General features: G+C 33.1%; 1 protein-coding gene across 1 annotated transcript; it reads right to left on the bottom strand.

Annotated features, from left to right (window-relative positions):
* Positions 1 to 2,380: 2,380 nt before the first annotated feature.
* On the bottom strand, positions 2,381 to 14,825 carry LOC114185162 (beta-glucosidase 42). The gene is made up of 13 exons (XM_028072723.1): positions 14,586 to 14,825; positions 13,284 to 13,350; positions 13,115 to 13,173; positions 12,674 to 12,749; positions 10,939 to 11,013; positions 10,773 to 10,860; positions 5,901 to 6,126; positions 5,402 to 5,517; positions 3,880 to 4,094; positions 3,764 to 3,798; positions 3,208 to 3,307; positions 2,869 to 2,977; positions 2,381 to 2,773 (listed from the first exon to the last, which is right to left on the bottom strand). Exons 1-13 carry the CDS (start codon positions 14,697 to 14,699, stop codon positions 2,578 to 2,580), a joined length of 1,476 nt encoding a protein of 491 aa, XP_027928524.1. The 5' UTR covers positions 14,700 to 14,825; the 3' UTR covers positions 2,381 to 2,577.
* Positions 14,826 to 15,135: the final 310 nt, after the last annotated feature.

Below are 15,135 nucleotides of genomic sequence, written 5' to 3'. Positions count from 1 at the left end.
AAAATACTTATATTGGATGAAGATGGAAAGGTAACAAACACAACTAAAAACGTTGTGTACAAAGAAATTTTTGAAACTCTTTGAAAAGAAATCAATTATAGGTATGTCATTTCTAATTTTTTTTTTTCATTTCAAAACTGTTATAAATATATATCAATTGATTTATGTTATTTTCTGCCATGTAGGAAAATCATGGTACAGAAAAAGTTGAACAAAGAAGTCATTATGTACAAAAGGAAATTCTGTACAAAACGAATTTATGAACTTCAATACCAAAGGATACATTCTAGGTATGTAATTTATTCTTTTTTTATTCTTATATTAACAAAGTAGTGTATTAGTCATATTTTTGTTGTTGGTGGTTGACGATAGTATTCAATGAAATCAAATATTAACTTGACATACCACTTTAATTACATTCTAAATTGATCTATTCTTTTGATAAACTTCAACATCTTTTTAAAACATTAGATTCTCATCATATAGATTATTAAATATTCAAAAACCAATTGCTATTACCACAATTATTACATATAAAAAAAACTCGTGCATTGCACGGGTAGAAGGACTAGTATTTTACAATCTGCTTTAACTTTTTTTTTGTGAAGATTTTAAAAAAGAAAAAGACATTTTTTTTTTGTCGAAGATGGAATTGACTTGTAAAGAAAGAAATATATCATTGTGGAGTAAGTATTTCAGTTTGTAGAAAATTTTGTCCATAGGTTAATTAAGTCCAAAAGTCTATTGATTTTTACATTTCAACACTTTCCTCTATATAATCGGGTGTGTGTGGTGAAAAGGGAGATATTCCATGGCTTCTTCTCCTTGTTAAAAAACTCTTAAATCCAATTTTGGTTCCATAAATTTTCTTCATATTCCAATACAATATTTTCCATGGTTTAAAGTTTTAAGTATGTTTTGGTAGAGAAATATTAGACATCCTTTAGTGTTTATTAAGTGTCCACCTTTCACTATCTAATATCAATCATCTCTGCTTTTGAATTACTTAATATTTGACTTACATGATGTAAATTGTTATTAATCCCAAAACATGTAATTTTCCTTATTTATGTTTAGAATGATTAATGAACATCAATCTAAGGATAATATAGTTGAAATATCGTGTGGACATTCAAAACGAATGAGTATTCCTTGTGTCTTGTGTGGAAGAAATGTTGATTGACACGACTTATATTTAAATATTATATGAATAATAATTATGAATTCCATTTATAGATGTTACATTTAATAAATTTTGATGTGGATAATGATGATAAATTGAAACTATATTTTTAAGGTTTAATCTAGGGGAACTGAACCCATCTAAGAAAAATAAACAAAATCAACACACAAAACTGATAATAAATTAAAACTGAATGTTTTTTGGACTGATTTGAATATTTTCTTTCAAAACCCAGCGGTTCCATTTGATTTAACCGAAATTAGTTATTTAGATATTACTGTATTACTTATTATTTCAACCACATGGTATAGTTGTGTATGCAAGAGAAAAACTTAATATATCTAACCTGATTCATGATTATAAAGTTATGAAGAGTGATATAATATGGTTATCACAGAAAAAGTGAGAGTTTCATTATTAATCTTAGATGGAAAAAGTGCTAAAGTAAAATAAAAAAAAATTGAGACAAACCCTGAAAATTATCTAGTATTTATATTAATGTATAAATACAACACAAACGCCTTTGTTATTTATTTCACCTTTGTAAAAACAAAGAGTATTTTTATATTTTATTTTTCCTTTCCCAATAAAAAAGAAAGAAAAAATTGTCGATACATATTGTTTAATAATATACACAATGTTTAATCATTATAAAAATAGATAGTACAATTATTTATCATGATATAACATTAAACTATTTTATAAAAAATATAAACTCAAATTCATATATGCTAATAAAATTCGTATAATAACTTTATCTAAATCAAATTGTAAAAAATTAGTTTGGTTTGATTCAATATTTCTTTTTTTAAGGTCAAACCAAACTAAACCACTTATGATTTTTATATTTTTAACAAAAACCAACCCAACCTAACTCGATAACATACTTATATTATAATCCAAATTGGTTACGTGCGTGCGGCATGTGTTTTATTTCTTTTTGGTATGCACCGAAGTGGGTCCACACAGGAATCGAATTTAAGCTCCAATTAGGGTTGTTAAAAAAATTACACTTAACCAAATTAATATACTGAACTGAATTTCAATTGTATAAAAAACACTTAATTTTTTAAAATAATTTTATTAATTTAAATTTTTAAAAATTGAATTCTTAAATATAACTACTTGAAGTGAATTATAACTGAGATAGTGGTTTAGTTTAGTTTTATGGTAACATCTCTACTTGCAACAGTCACATAAAAAGCAAGACAAATAAATATAAAAATAAGAGGGTTTTCACAAACTTGGTAATGAAGTTGGATAGTCAGAAAAAATGAAAATGTAGAGAAATGACATTACATAACACACAAAGCTTCCAACTAGTGATATGGGTGGAATTTGTTCATATTTTATTGAATTCCTTGTAGGTAGCAAGAGGCAGTGAAGAAAGTCAATTACTGTTCTTTACCATTCTTGTTTTCACCAGCTTTCAGAAACCGTGAAAACCAATACGCAGATGACTTGGGGTGTCTGCTGAGTCCATTTTGATAGTCTACATACACCAATCCAAAGCGTTTGGTATAACCTTGAGCCCATTCAAAGTTGTCCAGTAAAGACCACGCAAAGTAGCCTCTCACATCTACTCCATCCCTGTGGATTCAAATCATAAACAAGGTCAAGTTTGGTCCTTGTGTTGATTTCAAAGAAAATATAGGATATAAGTATGTCGAAAGTGGCAAACTCACTTTATAGCCCGAGCAACTGATGCAAGATATCCCTTGAAATAGCGAACTCTAAGTTTGTCATCTAGCATCTCATGTAGCGGCAAGGTATCACTATCTTCGTCATCCATACCTGCCAAAGAAAATTCCGGCCTCAGATAGAAGAGAACGATTTTATAATGTACTCGTGCACATGTATATCTGTGTGCATCAAACAATTCTTAATTGCCGCCATATAGTCAAAGATTCAATACAGGAATTTAGCCAAACAAGGCCATTGATGCCTTCTTGGCATTTTCTAATTAGTTGTTTATATATCTTTTTCTTGGCAAATTTATAGGAAGGATAAGTATAGTTACGTACCGTTCTCTGTGACAAATATGGGAGTAGCATAATTTTGTGATACGTAATTGAGAACCTTCCGTATACCCCAGGGAACAACATAAAGCCACTCTGATGCTGCCTGTTACACAATAAAAAGCAATATTTTGTTTTTCTAAATACAGGCTAATAGTATTATATATTTGATGATAGTTAAGCCCACCAACAATGGGATTAATTGTTCACAAGTTTTAGACACCTAATTCTTATTAGTTGGAGAAAGAGTGTGAGCCTAACTAACCACTAGGCCCCTAATGAGGGGTGTCTGGGGTTAAGAAATAGCAAGGCTAGGCCCCTTCACTGTCACACACACTCATTGTCAATAGTCCTCTGGGTTTTCCAATTGAAAACTCTGAAAATTTCATGGATGTTGATTACGTATTCAACAATTGAAAACTCTAAATTTTCCACCGATTTTGATTACGTCGTCAACAAGTTAGTCTTTATCAGTGTTTTAAATTCATTTGGATCATTTTGTTCTTGGATGTTATCCATTTTAATCTTACAAAAAGCACATTGAATGAGGGACAATACATACCTTCTCACCTATGGTCTCGCCACCTTCCCATTCCACTAATGACAGGAAGCACACATGTCAAGGAGAATTCATTCTGGAAGATATTTTAGAAAATGAGAAAATTTTCCAATTATTACCAGTCCTTTTTGCTTCCTGCACCTTGTAGTAGTAGTTTCCTCCAGCGTTTTCTGTCACGTGAGAAATAAACCTTGATGTATAGTGATTTAGACCAATAAAGTCCAGTTTATTCAAGAGAAGTTTCTTATCCTCGTCAGAGAACTTGGGAAGCTGGTCTCCAAGTCGTTCACGCATAGACTCAGGATAGTCTCCGAAATATAGTGGATGCAAGTACCTGGGTTAAAATCATATTTTAGCACAAGCATGCATCTCATACCAAGGCTAGATATGTGACTTCACCAGCAAACCTATGCAAGCCTCATATCCTACTTTGTGTTGTTCTCTTCAGTTTTCATTTATCTTTAATTTGCGGTGTGCATCAGGGTCAAAGAAAAAATGGATATAGATTTGTCTTCATTAACTTTGTGGCGTTAAGTTGAAAACACAAAGGAAAAGTTTCAAATCAAGACCTTGAGCTGAATAAGCTCAACAGTTTATAAGATTATGATAAGGAATTCTAATGGTGGTGCTCCATTGAAATAAATTTTCTGTAAAGTGAGTAGCGGTTGGAGGCTATAACAGCAAAAGCTTTCTGTAGAAAACGATTGTATTCCACCATCAATGATTGATTATAAGGCAGAGGTATATACAAGTAAACAGCTGTACACGGTCCGGAATTAGAGGAGCTAATTTCATCTTAAATGGCAGGAAACTGAAAAAAGGGAAAAATAAACCACAAACCAAAAAACTCAATGGCCAAAATTATTTATCTAGTCTACCGTGTACTCTAGTTTGTTGGTCAAGGTTATTATGATCATTTAAAAAACAATATCAACAAAGTGTCATAAAAAACACTAAAAATGGAAGAAGCCGAACTTTTAGCTTTGTGCTATATTGTGGCACAGGCACTGAGTGGAACCCAATATACTGGACATCCTTAGAACATTCAAACCATTTAACTCGTTCCGAAAAAAAGGGCTAAAAATATTTGGGTTATTGCTGCACGATTTGCTAACTATAATTTTCTCAATTGAGTTGAGTCTTCCTTTCATATTCTTGATAACCATATGCGGTGCTTCCCAGCACACACAACACCTAAATTGGAGTCCTTGATACTAGTCGATAGAACTGGATAAAAAATTGAAGATATTCAGTCTATGAAATCAGGATAAATTTTATTTTTAGTCTTTGTTGGAAGTCCCACATCGACTAGAAATAAGGTCAATTCACAATATATAAATGGGGTGCAAACCTCACCTTACAAGCCGGTTTGTGGGACTTGAGTTAGGCTTAAATCCCACCCTTTAACATATTAATTTAAAGTATATATGTGTGGTTGCAAATCTCACCTTCCAAACTAATTTTTAATACTTCAAATTTATTGTTAAGGAACTAAAATCACTTTTTTTTTTTTTTCAAATTTAAGGAATTGAACTGAAATTTTTAATTTGAGGGATCAAATTCGGATTCAACCTAAATTTAAGGAAGTAAAGTGTGTAATTAAACCACATAATAATATGAAACAAATGCACAAGGAACTACCATCCAATCTGAAAATCCAGGCGCCTTGCAGCAGCAGATTTATCTTCAATCTTATCAGAGTTAGCCTCTGCCCATTCACAATCTACCACGATGCCCACTTGTCCCCCTTGTTTTTCCTAGATCATCAAAAACTAAAAAGAATAAAATTTTATTTTTTAGTGTGGTCAGAGCATTAAATTATTGATGAACAAAATTCACGGATAATTTGGATATATGGATCGATCAACTACACTGATCTCCACCAAAATCCACCTTTTCACTCCAACATTTTTTCTCTATGGTTTCTACTAATGTTTTATTAGATCAGACCATATGCAGATAATTTGAATACAGAAAATCAAGTTTGCAAAATAGAAAAATAGGCAAATAAATGAAGATCAATAAAATACACAGGGGAGGGTGGGGAAAGCATCAAAATAAAATAAATAGTGCACAAAATAAAAGTAATCCAACTTGTAAAATACAATTTTCGAGTAAATAAATGAGTACAGCCCTGCACCTTGTACTTGTTTCGGTATATGGAAACAGCTGCTGCATGAGCTAAAATCTGATGATGTGCTGCCAAATAGGGCTCTATACGAGTATTCTGACATCTTCCTGGAGCAAAAATTGCAGTATCATATCCATTGACCGCAGTTTGAAGTGGCTCATTAATAGTCATCCAGTTCTTCACTCTATCACCAAAACTTGCAAAGCAAGTGTCTGCATAAACAGCAAAATACTCTCTGGCAAGAGCCACATCAGAACCACACCATTCAATAATAGATATTGAAAATCAATCCTGGGCTTTATAAGAGAATAATGGGTCAAAAACAGTATTAGGTATTCAAGGCCACTAGCATATTTATTTAGCAAGACATTCAGCAATGATGATTGATTTTAACTCAGAGGATATCTCAATTTAGCATTCGTACGGGAGAGGAAGAACTCAGAAATACCCTGCCAAACTTGCCAAGAATGAAAGTGGTAAACCACTTAAGGTGACATTGTTTCATAAATTTTTTAGAAAGACATTCGAAGAGCAAGGAGTCATGTTGCTCCCATACCGAATATAGTGGATTAACAGTATCAAAGTTGTGATTATGCTCGGAGAAAGACTGTGTGGAATGGAGGGAATGACAATAAATTTAAGGAGCTCTTAGCCCGTGATCACCCTCTACTTGCTGCTTCCATGAAACAAATTTTAGGATCTCATTTGTGTGAGAGAAAAAGGAAGTAGATATAGGATAATCTAGAGATAGGGAAGACATGTTTCAAGATCAAAGAGATGTTCTTGAAATCATTGTTATATGCACAGGATCATATCTTTAGAATTACAGATATCAGCGTCATATCAAGATCATATCTATATTATTAGTGAGATTTATTATTTTTTCTAGGATTATATTTTTCATATGAAAAAGTATGAAGTCTCCTCTATTTATTGTATTGATTTATTTTTTTTCTAAAAAATCACCTATACGTATCCACGTGTTTTTAGCTAAATTTCTCGTTTTGTTATCGTTTGACATAGTACCTATAACCTCTTGAAAATTGTGTTGGCTCGTCGAACCCATGTTTTGCGTGCGGAGATTTTTTTTTTAAACATTCGTTCCTTCAAAGGTTCACTAATTATTTCAGTGACTTTTTCAATGACATTTTTACTCCAGCAACCCCACAAGGTTGGGATCATGTCTGTACAAAGCACAACCCAAAACACCTAACCTCATACTCACCCTCAAGTGTGTGCTCTCTAGAAACAAATGACTTCCTTGCCAGTGCATGGGCAACACTTGAGGACTAACCAGCCCTACCCAAATGTGCCTACTCCATGCAAGCATACCTGTGTAGCTTTGGCTCCATCAGATTCTGAAAAATGGTTTCCAGTACAAACTATGCATCCAGAACAGATTCCTTCATCTTTTCTAGCCATATTGTTAGTATTGAGAAGATGGACAAGTCTAACTATTTCTCTTAGGTTTCCGAAATCAGGTGATCGTTCCATGGGTGGAGTCACAAATCCGATCTCAATACATCCCAACAAATGAACAAAAACAATGGACAAAGATTGATACTCAATTGTGCAGTGTTCTCAAGTCTAAACCCCACATGTTACTCACCTATTTTTCGTCCTCATGAGATGTGTACATCAGTTTGGAGAGAGGCATGTGCTCTCTATAGTAACGATGCCAAACCTTTGCACAATATTTGCCAAGACCTATTGATAGTACTTACTCTATGATGATTTGATGGCCTTATGTCTGCTTAGGTTGGTTAGATTCACGTTGCCTTACATGATTTTCATTAGTTCCTACCACCTACGAAATGTAAAGGACTTGAGAACCGCAATACACTTCTTATGACTTTAGCCTTGTATTGTATGGCTTACCCAAGAGTATACCACTACTCGTGATTGGATTTTGGGATCACCAGTGTACTATGAATTCCTCCTCTTCTGGACAGTACTCCTAAAAATAAACTGGGAGAACATATCTCTTCAACTAGGGACTCTGCTGCATTTGCCTCACAGAGGACTAATTATGGGCGCATTGTCACAACAATGGCCATACCATTGATAAGTGTTGGACATTGCACAAGAAACCTCCTTGTTCGACCAATATTATTGATGCATCTACTAATTTGCAATTTGTCGCCCATGCATTTCCAGCTAACCAACCTTGTATGATTTCTACAACATATGACAAGTTTCTCCAATGGTGTGAGAATCACCAAATTGCTAATAACACTGCTTTGGTAGCACACTGATAAATCATCCACTTGTCTCTCTATTGGGTTTGCAACAATAACAAGCAAGAAAACGAAAGAACAAGAATGTCTCTAGTAGATGATCTTCCATTTCTTTCTATCAAACAATGTCATTGTCTCACTAAACTCTTCAACAGAGCATCTGTTAAACATGATTTGGAGCCAATCATCACAATTCTTCACCTTGACTCTAGGTCATGGAAGAACTTCATTCATCATCTCCTTGTTCCTCAATGGAAAACTAATCTACTCCAAACATTGTCTGAATTTCGATCTTGACAAGGACTTTGTAAACACATTTGAAAGATTCTCCTTCAAGGCTATCTTCTAGATTCTAACCTTCCCAAACTCAACAATCTCTCTCACGAAGTGTAGTCTAACGTCTATGTATTAGGTCCTCTGATGGTAGATTTGATGATCAGTTAGATGAATAGCACTTTGACTATCATAGTGAATAGTCACACAATCTTGCACAATACCTAGTTCTCCCATCATCCCTTTCAATCACAATGCCTCCTTCACCCTCTCAGTAAGCAAAGTATAAGCACAATATACTCTGCTTGGGTAGTAAACATACCCAAAAATAGAATTTCTTGTACCAACATAACCTACATAGTTAGCATATACAAACCCCTCTATAGTAGTTATGTTATTAGTAGAATGCCTATACACTAGACCAAACAATGTTGTTCCATTTAGATATCTTAGCATTCACTTCAAAGCCTCCCAATAAGCTTGTCATGGTTGTCATGAACCTGCTAACTACACTAAGAACATGTGCCTGATCCGGTCTGCTATAGACCATCTCATACACGATACTACCTACTCCATTAGAATATGAAGTAGCCTTCATCTCCCTCTGTAATAAGAGCTTGGGTAACTGAGAGCTTTGCATAATGTTCTAAAGGTATTCTCATAGGTTTAGATTCATGCATCATAAAACTCTCAACCATCTTTTGCAAGTATCCCTATTGAGATAGATACAATGTCCCAACCGTATGATCCATCTATATGTCTATCTTGTGCCTCGCAAGACCTAGATCCTTCTTTCAAACTTCGAGCTCAATTTTTCTTTGAGCTCCTTCAATTCATTTTTATTATAGTTGGCTATTAGAATATCGTCTACATATAGGAGAAAGAAGAACAAAAAGCTTACTTCTCTTTTGAGCATGTAGACATAGCTATCATAATTGCTCCTTTGGAACCCTTTTTGCCTTAAAAAATCACCAAATCTCTTGTACCACTACCTCGAACTTTGTTTCAAGCCAAACAATGACTTCTTCAAGAGACACATTTATCCCTTGTCTTCAACAAACCTTTCAGGTTGTTGCATGTAAACGGTCTCCTCCAAGATACCATGTAGAAGAGTTGTCTTAACGTCTAAATGTTCCAATGCCATATTATACTAGTTAACAATACCATATTATACTAGCTAACAATACCATGTTATAGAGTTAGAGTTCTCTATATAGAAAGGTTGATGTACGGTTTCAAATTAATCAATTAAATAAAAAATCTCTTTCTTTCAGATTAACCTTTCGAGTGTACTTTTTTTAACACAAAGTTCACAAGATACATTGTACGATATATACACTTAATGGTCGCTATATAAAATCCAAGAGCCAAAATAAAAAGGAAAAAAAAAATTAAAAGAAAACTGTTAAAGACAATTACAACAAGACGCACTAGACAATCTAACTAGTTAACACTACTAGACTGTCTCAAGTGGACGGTCTTCTCTTCTCTTCTATCGGACGATGTCATCTAAATGAGCTCTTCAACAAAGCATTTGCTGAACATAATTTAGAGCCAATCATCACACTCAATCTCCTTCCTTGGGCTTTAGGTTATTCCTTGGGCCTTAGGTCATTGACTCTGGACCAATCGGTTATATATCTTGTAATCATTCTTTTTTCTCTTCCCTTAGTATTATTCACAATTTGTTCATTTATTCTCTATTACCCTTGTCAATGATTCATAAACACAAGCTTACAACATTGGCACAACCCATTCCCTTTCATCTCTTACTGACTGTGTTCTTTATGTACCTAACTGACCATTTAATTTACTATTTGTCACTTGCTTGACCGAATCCCATGACATTATCTTCAATTTCACTAAAAATACTCCAACTAGTTTCTTCTTCATTGTCATGTTCCTCATCACTTTTTGGGATATTATTCTGACAAAATGTTATTTTATTAATCAAAATCTCATCATCCGTCCTTAATGATTAGGTACATACATGACATTTTTTCAACTTGATATCAAGAATGCATTTTTCCATAGGAATCTTAATGAACTCTACATGGAGCATCCTCTTAGATTTATTGCCCAAAGGAGTCAACTAAAAAATGTTCTAGATAGAGACTACTTGATTTTGTAATTTTAGCTTAAATGAGAACAGAACATAAAACTTTCATTTGGCACACTCGTCATGTGCGTCCATTTTCATTCTTATTACTTTATGGTCATAAAATATATACAATCAACATAATCATTCCAGCTCCACATAAATAGGTTACTATCTCAAACTTTACTACTTTCAAGCACAATACAAATCAATTTTATGATTATTTAAAAAGAATCAGACTGTAAAATAAAAACTCAATTACATGAAACCTACATGATTTGTTTATTTAACCATCCTCCCATTGTTTCATGAAGATGCAGAGGAAGATCCCAATGATACAAAGTTACATAAGGTTGTATGCCTGTTGAAAAATAGAAACTTAATATAACTTTTTTAATAGATAAAAAGATAAGGTAAAGTAGCTGCATGCAGATCTTACCTCTTTCAAGAAGAGCATTTATAATGTTGTTATAAAAAGTTATCCCTTCGTCATTGATTTTGGTTCCTAAGCCATCTACACCAAAACAACCATTACAATACAATAAAATGATAAATCCAAAGAATCCTTAGCTTCTATATACACTAATAAGACAACACAAATACCATTTTCAGAATGAGAAGTATCTCATCAAAGAAAAACAGGACAGTGACCTTATAGTTGTTGCTCAAGTTCCTACAAGGTTTCAAGTGGCTAATGTCTTCACCATTGGGCTTCTTACTGATAGATTCCAAAAGTTTATAGGCAAGTATCATAAGGAATGATTTATATTCATTTACCAACTTGAGCAGAAGTATTGTAAATCACAGAAATATTTGATAATCTTATTTGATCTTTTCTTTAACAATTCTTTTCCTTTTATCGGTACCTCAAAGTTTTCTTGTTTAAGGATAGTTCTTCCCCTATAAAATAGATGATTGTTAGAAATAAAATTCTTCTGACTCATTTAGTGAAGTCAGTTCGTTTTCATACTTTTTGATTTCTCTGTATCACCTAATTTACTCCCAAAACCATGAAATGCCCTTGGGTGGACCTTCTATCTACATTTGTAAACACTTCAATTGATAATACCCTTTCTTCTAAATACCAATCCTCTTCCCATACTTGTTGTTAAAATGTAAGAAAGAAAGTGTAACATTGAGCGAGAAGTGTGTTTCTGAGACAACATGGAAGTTTTATTTACATTGAGAAAAATGAATCAATACAATAAATAGAAGATATTTGATATCCTCTACTAACAAATATATGATAAAGGAATAAATTAAAAACATTTCAAAATAACACATAATTTAGATATTCTTGATTATATAGGATCAACCCCTTATATCTATAATTATATAACTTTCCTTCAAATACTGAAGAATTTGATTCACTATATACAAGTGTCTTTCTCAAGGATCATGCATAAATTAACTAAACACAGGCACAGCATAAGCAAACTATAGTCTACTGTGAGATAAATAGACGAGTTTTCCCCACAAATTCTTTGGTCTTGGAGATGAAGAAACTCATAGTCATGAGTGGCTAAGCATCAAACATGGAGAAAAGTGAAATTTGAACCAACCATGGAGACTCTGGATTTCTTGTCATGCCATATGGGGTCACCAATGCCCCTTCAACTATTCAAAGTCAGATGAATGAATCCTTGTACCAGCACTTTCATAAGTTCATTTATGCTTTTGATGACATCTAATACAGAAAAACACGGACTGAAAATATGCATCATGTGGAGTAAGTTAGGATCTTTAGTTGATATGGTAGCTTTAAAAAGGCACATTGGCACTATAATCATAAAAAAAAACATTTCCTTCTCCTCATAAAATGTTGTGTTAGTTTAGGAGGGCTTCAAACAAGGAAAAGTTCGCTCTTCGCATCCACTATAGATCGCAAGGAGCCTTTAGTTCCTTGACCCGTGACTCCGTCTTATGAAATGACACACATAACATGCTTTCCTAACTAGTCCCCTCCCTCTCAATCTATAAATAATCCTTTGGTCAACATTTGTGAACAGTGAACATATATTTGGAGCAAAAAGATGAATATATTAGCTACTCACTAAGTAATGCTTAAACAGATAAACTCTCAGGATTCATGACGTCAGGGACATCGAAAATGATTTATGAAACTACTAACCGTATAGAAAGAACGTTTAAAATTCATAGATAGTATAACATACCAGGAAAAATACGAGACCACGAAATTGAAAATCTGTAAGCATCAAATCCCAACTTGGCTATTAGATCAATATCTTCCTGTTACGATTATTACATTCAGAATGTTAAGATTTGAAAATGTGTGCATAAGGCAAACCAGCAGTTAATACTTCATGGAAATAATTATAAGATACCCTAAATAAAATTTCATATATTCCTCCATATTCAAGCAAAAATAGAACAATGACTTTCCAACTAAAAGTATTTGGCTTCGAAGAGAAAACAGGTGTAGAATTATCAATGAAGTGGTAAAAAGAAAAAAGATGCATGCATGAGAAGAAGCCAGTCTCCAAGGAAGAAACATTGCTTGAGCAATGTAGTTTAGCCCAAAATAAATTGACAACAGCAATATATAAAAAGAAATAAATGAATGTCAAAAAAAAAAAAAAAAAACTGTTACTGACCATGTACCGATGATAATGATCAACTGCAACATCGCCATTGCTTTTGTCAATAATATTTCCTAATAAAACAATATAGACAAACAAGTAAGAAAGCATGAAGGGGTGCCATTAACAAAATGATATTGAAGAGTTTCACAATCTATTAATATCAAGAAAAAAGTTCTCATACCATCAATGTGTGAGAATGCATCCCATATGCTAGGACCTCTACCACCCTCCTTGCAACCACCTTCTATCTATAAATTAACAAGTAGTTTAATGTCTAATTGAACAACTTTTCCGTCAGTTATAACTATGAAATTACTTATTTTAATATATTTCATTCTCCAAGTAATTGGCCAAAAGACATTGATCCAAGATCTCCCTATCATAGAATATTTTATCTTAACTACCTTGTCTTTCATGATAAGTACACATTACAAGCTATTTTGAATAAATGGTCACCTAGTTTGGCTCTATAGCTATCATAGAAATTCCTCTTGATCAAATCCAAATTTAGGATATGCTTAACAGAAATTAGAGGAAGCCTGTGTTTAAAGAAAAAGGAGTAAAAAAGATCGAACAAACTAAGCACTGCAGTGTATCCTCAACGGAAGAAGGAAGAACTACAAAGTTTAAAACGACCAAGAATTTCGAAGTTCAAATGACAAGATGAATTTATATGAGGTGCAGGAAATGTTTGCAAATCCAAATTAAGTGATGCTATGTAAAATTGTTGTTAAAACACATCAAAGTTTTTTTTATCACCAAACACATCAAAGTTGAACACTCACTGACAGTATAAAAATCCAAGTATTCTCCTCCAAAAATTGTGTCCAAGCACTGGAACCGTATAGATCTATATAAAAACAATAAAATAAAGTATAATCAAGCTAAATAAACTACAACATAAACTTCTTACGGTACCCCAAACGCTAACACTAATCCAGAGAAAGCCAAAATAGAGATCTTGAAGCGAATTTTTTAAATAATAAAAACAATAAAAGGTTGTTGGATTCGCAAGAATCGTAAGAAAAAACACAAAAAACAAGAATAAATGAAAGCAACTTTATATCAACACAATAGCATCTCATAAAGTCTGGGGTATTCTCTATCTATAGAACTAAGGAAAGTAAATGACAGAAAACCTCTAAAACAAATAACACAAAACATTATCTAATACAACTAATAAAGGGTAGACAGTCTAACAAAACATTACATTATCGAATAAATATCTAACAGACGGTCTTGTGCACTCTTCATTAGACTATCATGGTTTAGATTCACTACATTACCACATACAGAAAGTTCAATAACAACAACACAACTTTTTCTCTTTCTTCTTTCTTCTTTTGGTAAAAAAATAGATCAACAGAATAAACTTAATAGGATTAGAGAGGTAAAACGAAGAATCAAGGCATTCACATTTGGCAACAAAATGCTGCTGAAATTGACATAAAAAATGGAAGAAAGAATCTGCATTGGCCGGAACCTGGTATGCAGAAGTGGCAACTCCGAAGACGAAGTTGGGAGGGAAGTCGTTGCGCGAGACAGAAGCGTCTTCGTTGTGGTCATTCTCTCTGAGGAACTCCTCTCTCTTCACCATTCTTCTCAACTCGCTCTCTCAGCACCGTCCTCTTCAGTTCAGTGATTCCAACGATTCTTCTGCTTTTCGTTAACGGTTTTTATAGACTCAACTCAAGCTATGACACGATCCTCCACTCACACACAAACATTTGGCGTCGCTGTACTGTTCGATATCATCACATTATCTTCTGAAAAAAAAAAAAAACTAGATTTAAATTTACTTATTATTCTTTAACGAAAATTTTTCGCAATAAATTAATTTGTTGTGTTTTACTTTAGTCGTTTATTCGTTAATTTGACATAAAAATTAGGGTAAAATTTCTTAAAAAGTAAAACTTTATAAAAAAAATTCCTAAGAGACACAAATGGTAGAAGCAGTGAAGACACTCATACTCTTAACATAATGAGAACACAAATGGTAGTTTAAAATATAATAAGAAAAAACTAATAGTAAA

The sequence above is a fragment of the Vigna unguiculata genome, chromosome 1 (assembly GCF_004118075.2).
Source record: "Vigna unguiculata cultivar IT97K-499-35 chromosome 1, ASM411807v1, whole genome shotgun sequence".
NCBI lineage: Eukaryota > Viridiplantae > Streptophyta > Magnoliopsida > Fabales > Fabaceae > Vigna > Vigna unguiculata.
Note: the sequence above shows the minus strand (reverse complement) of the source record. Positions and strands in the feature narration are given on the sequence as shown.

Coding starts and splice junctions, on each gene's coding strand:
- LOC114185162 (XM_028072723.1), bottom strand. CDS start 14,699: ATGGTGAAGAGAGAGGAGTTCCTCAGAGAGAATGACCACAACGAAGAC. Junction 13,174..13,283: donor TGCATTCTCACACATTGATG/GTATGAGAACTT, acceptor TTGTTTTATTAG/GAAATATTATTGACAAAAGC. Junction 2,978..3,207: donor CATATTTGTCACAGAGAACG/GTACGTAACTAT, acceptor TTTCTTTGGCAG/GTATGGATGACGAAGATAGT.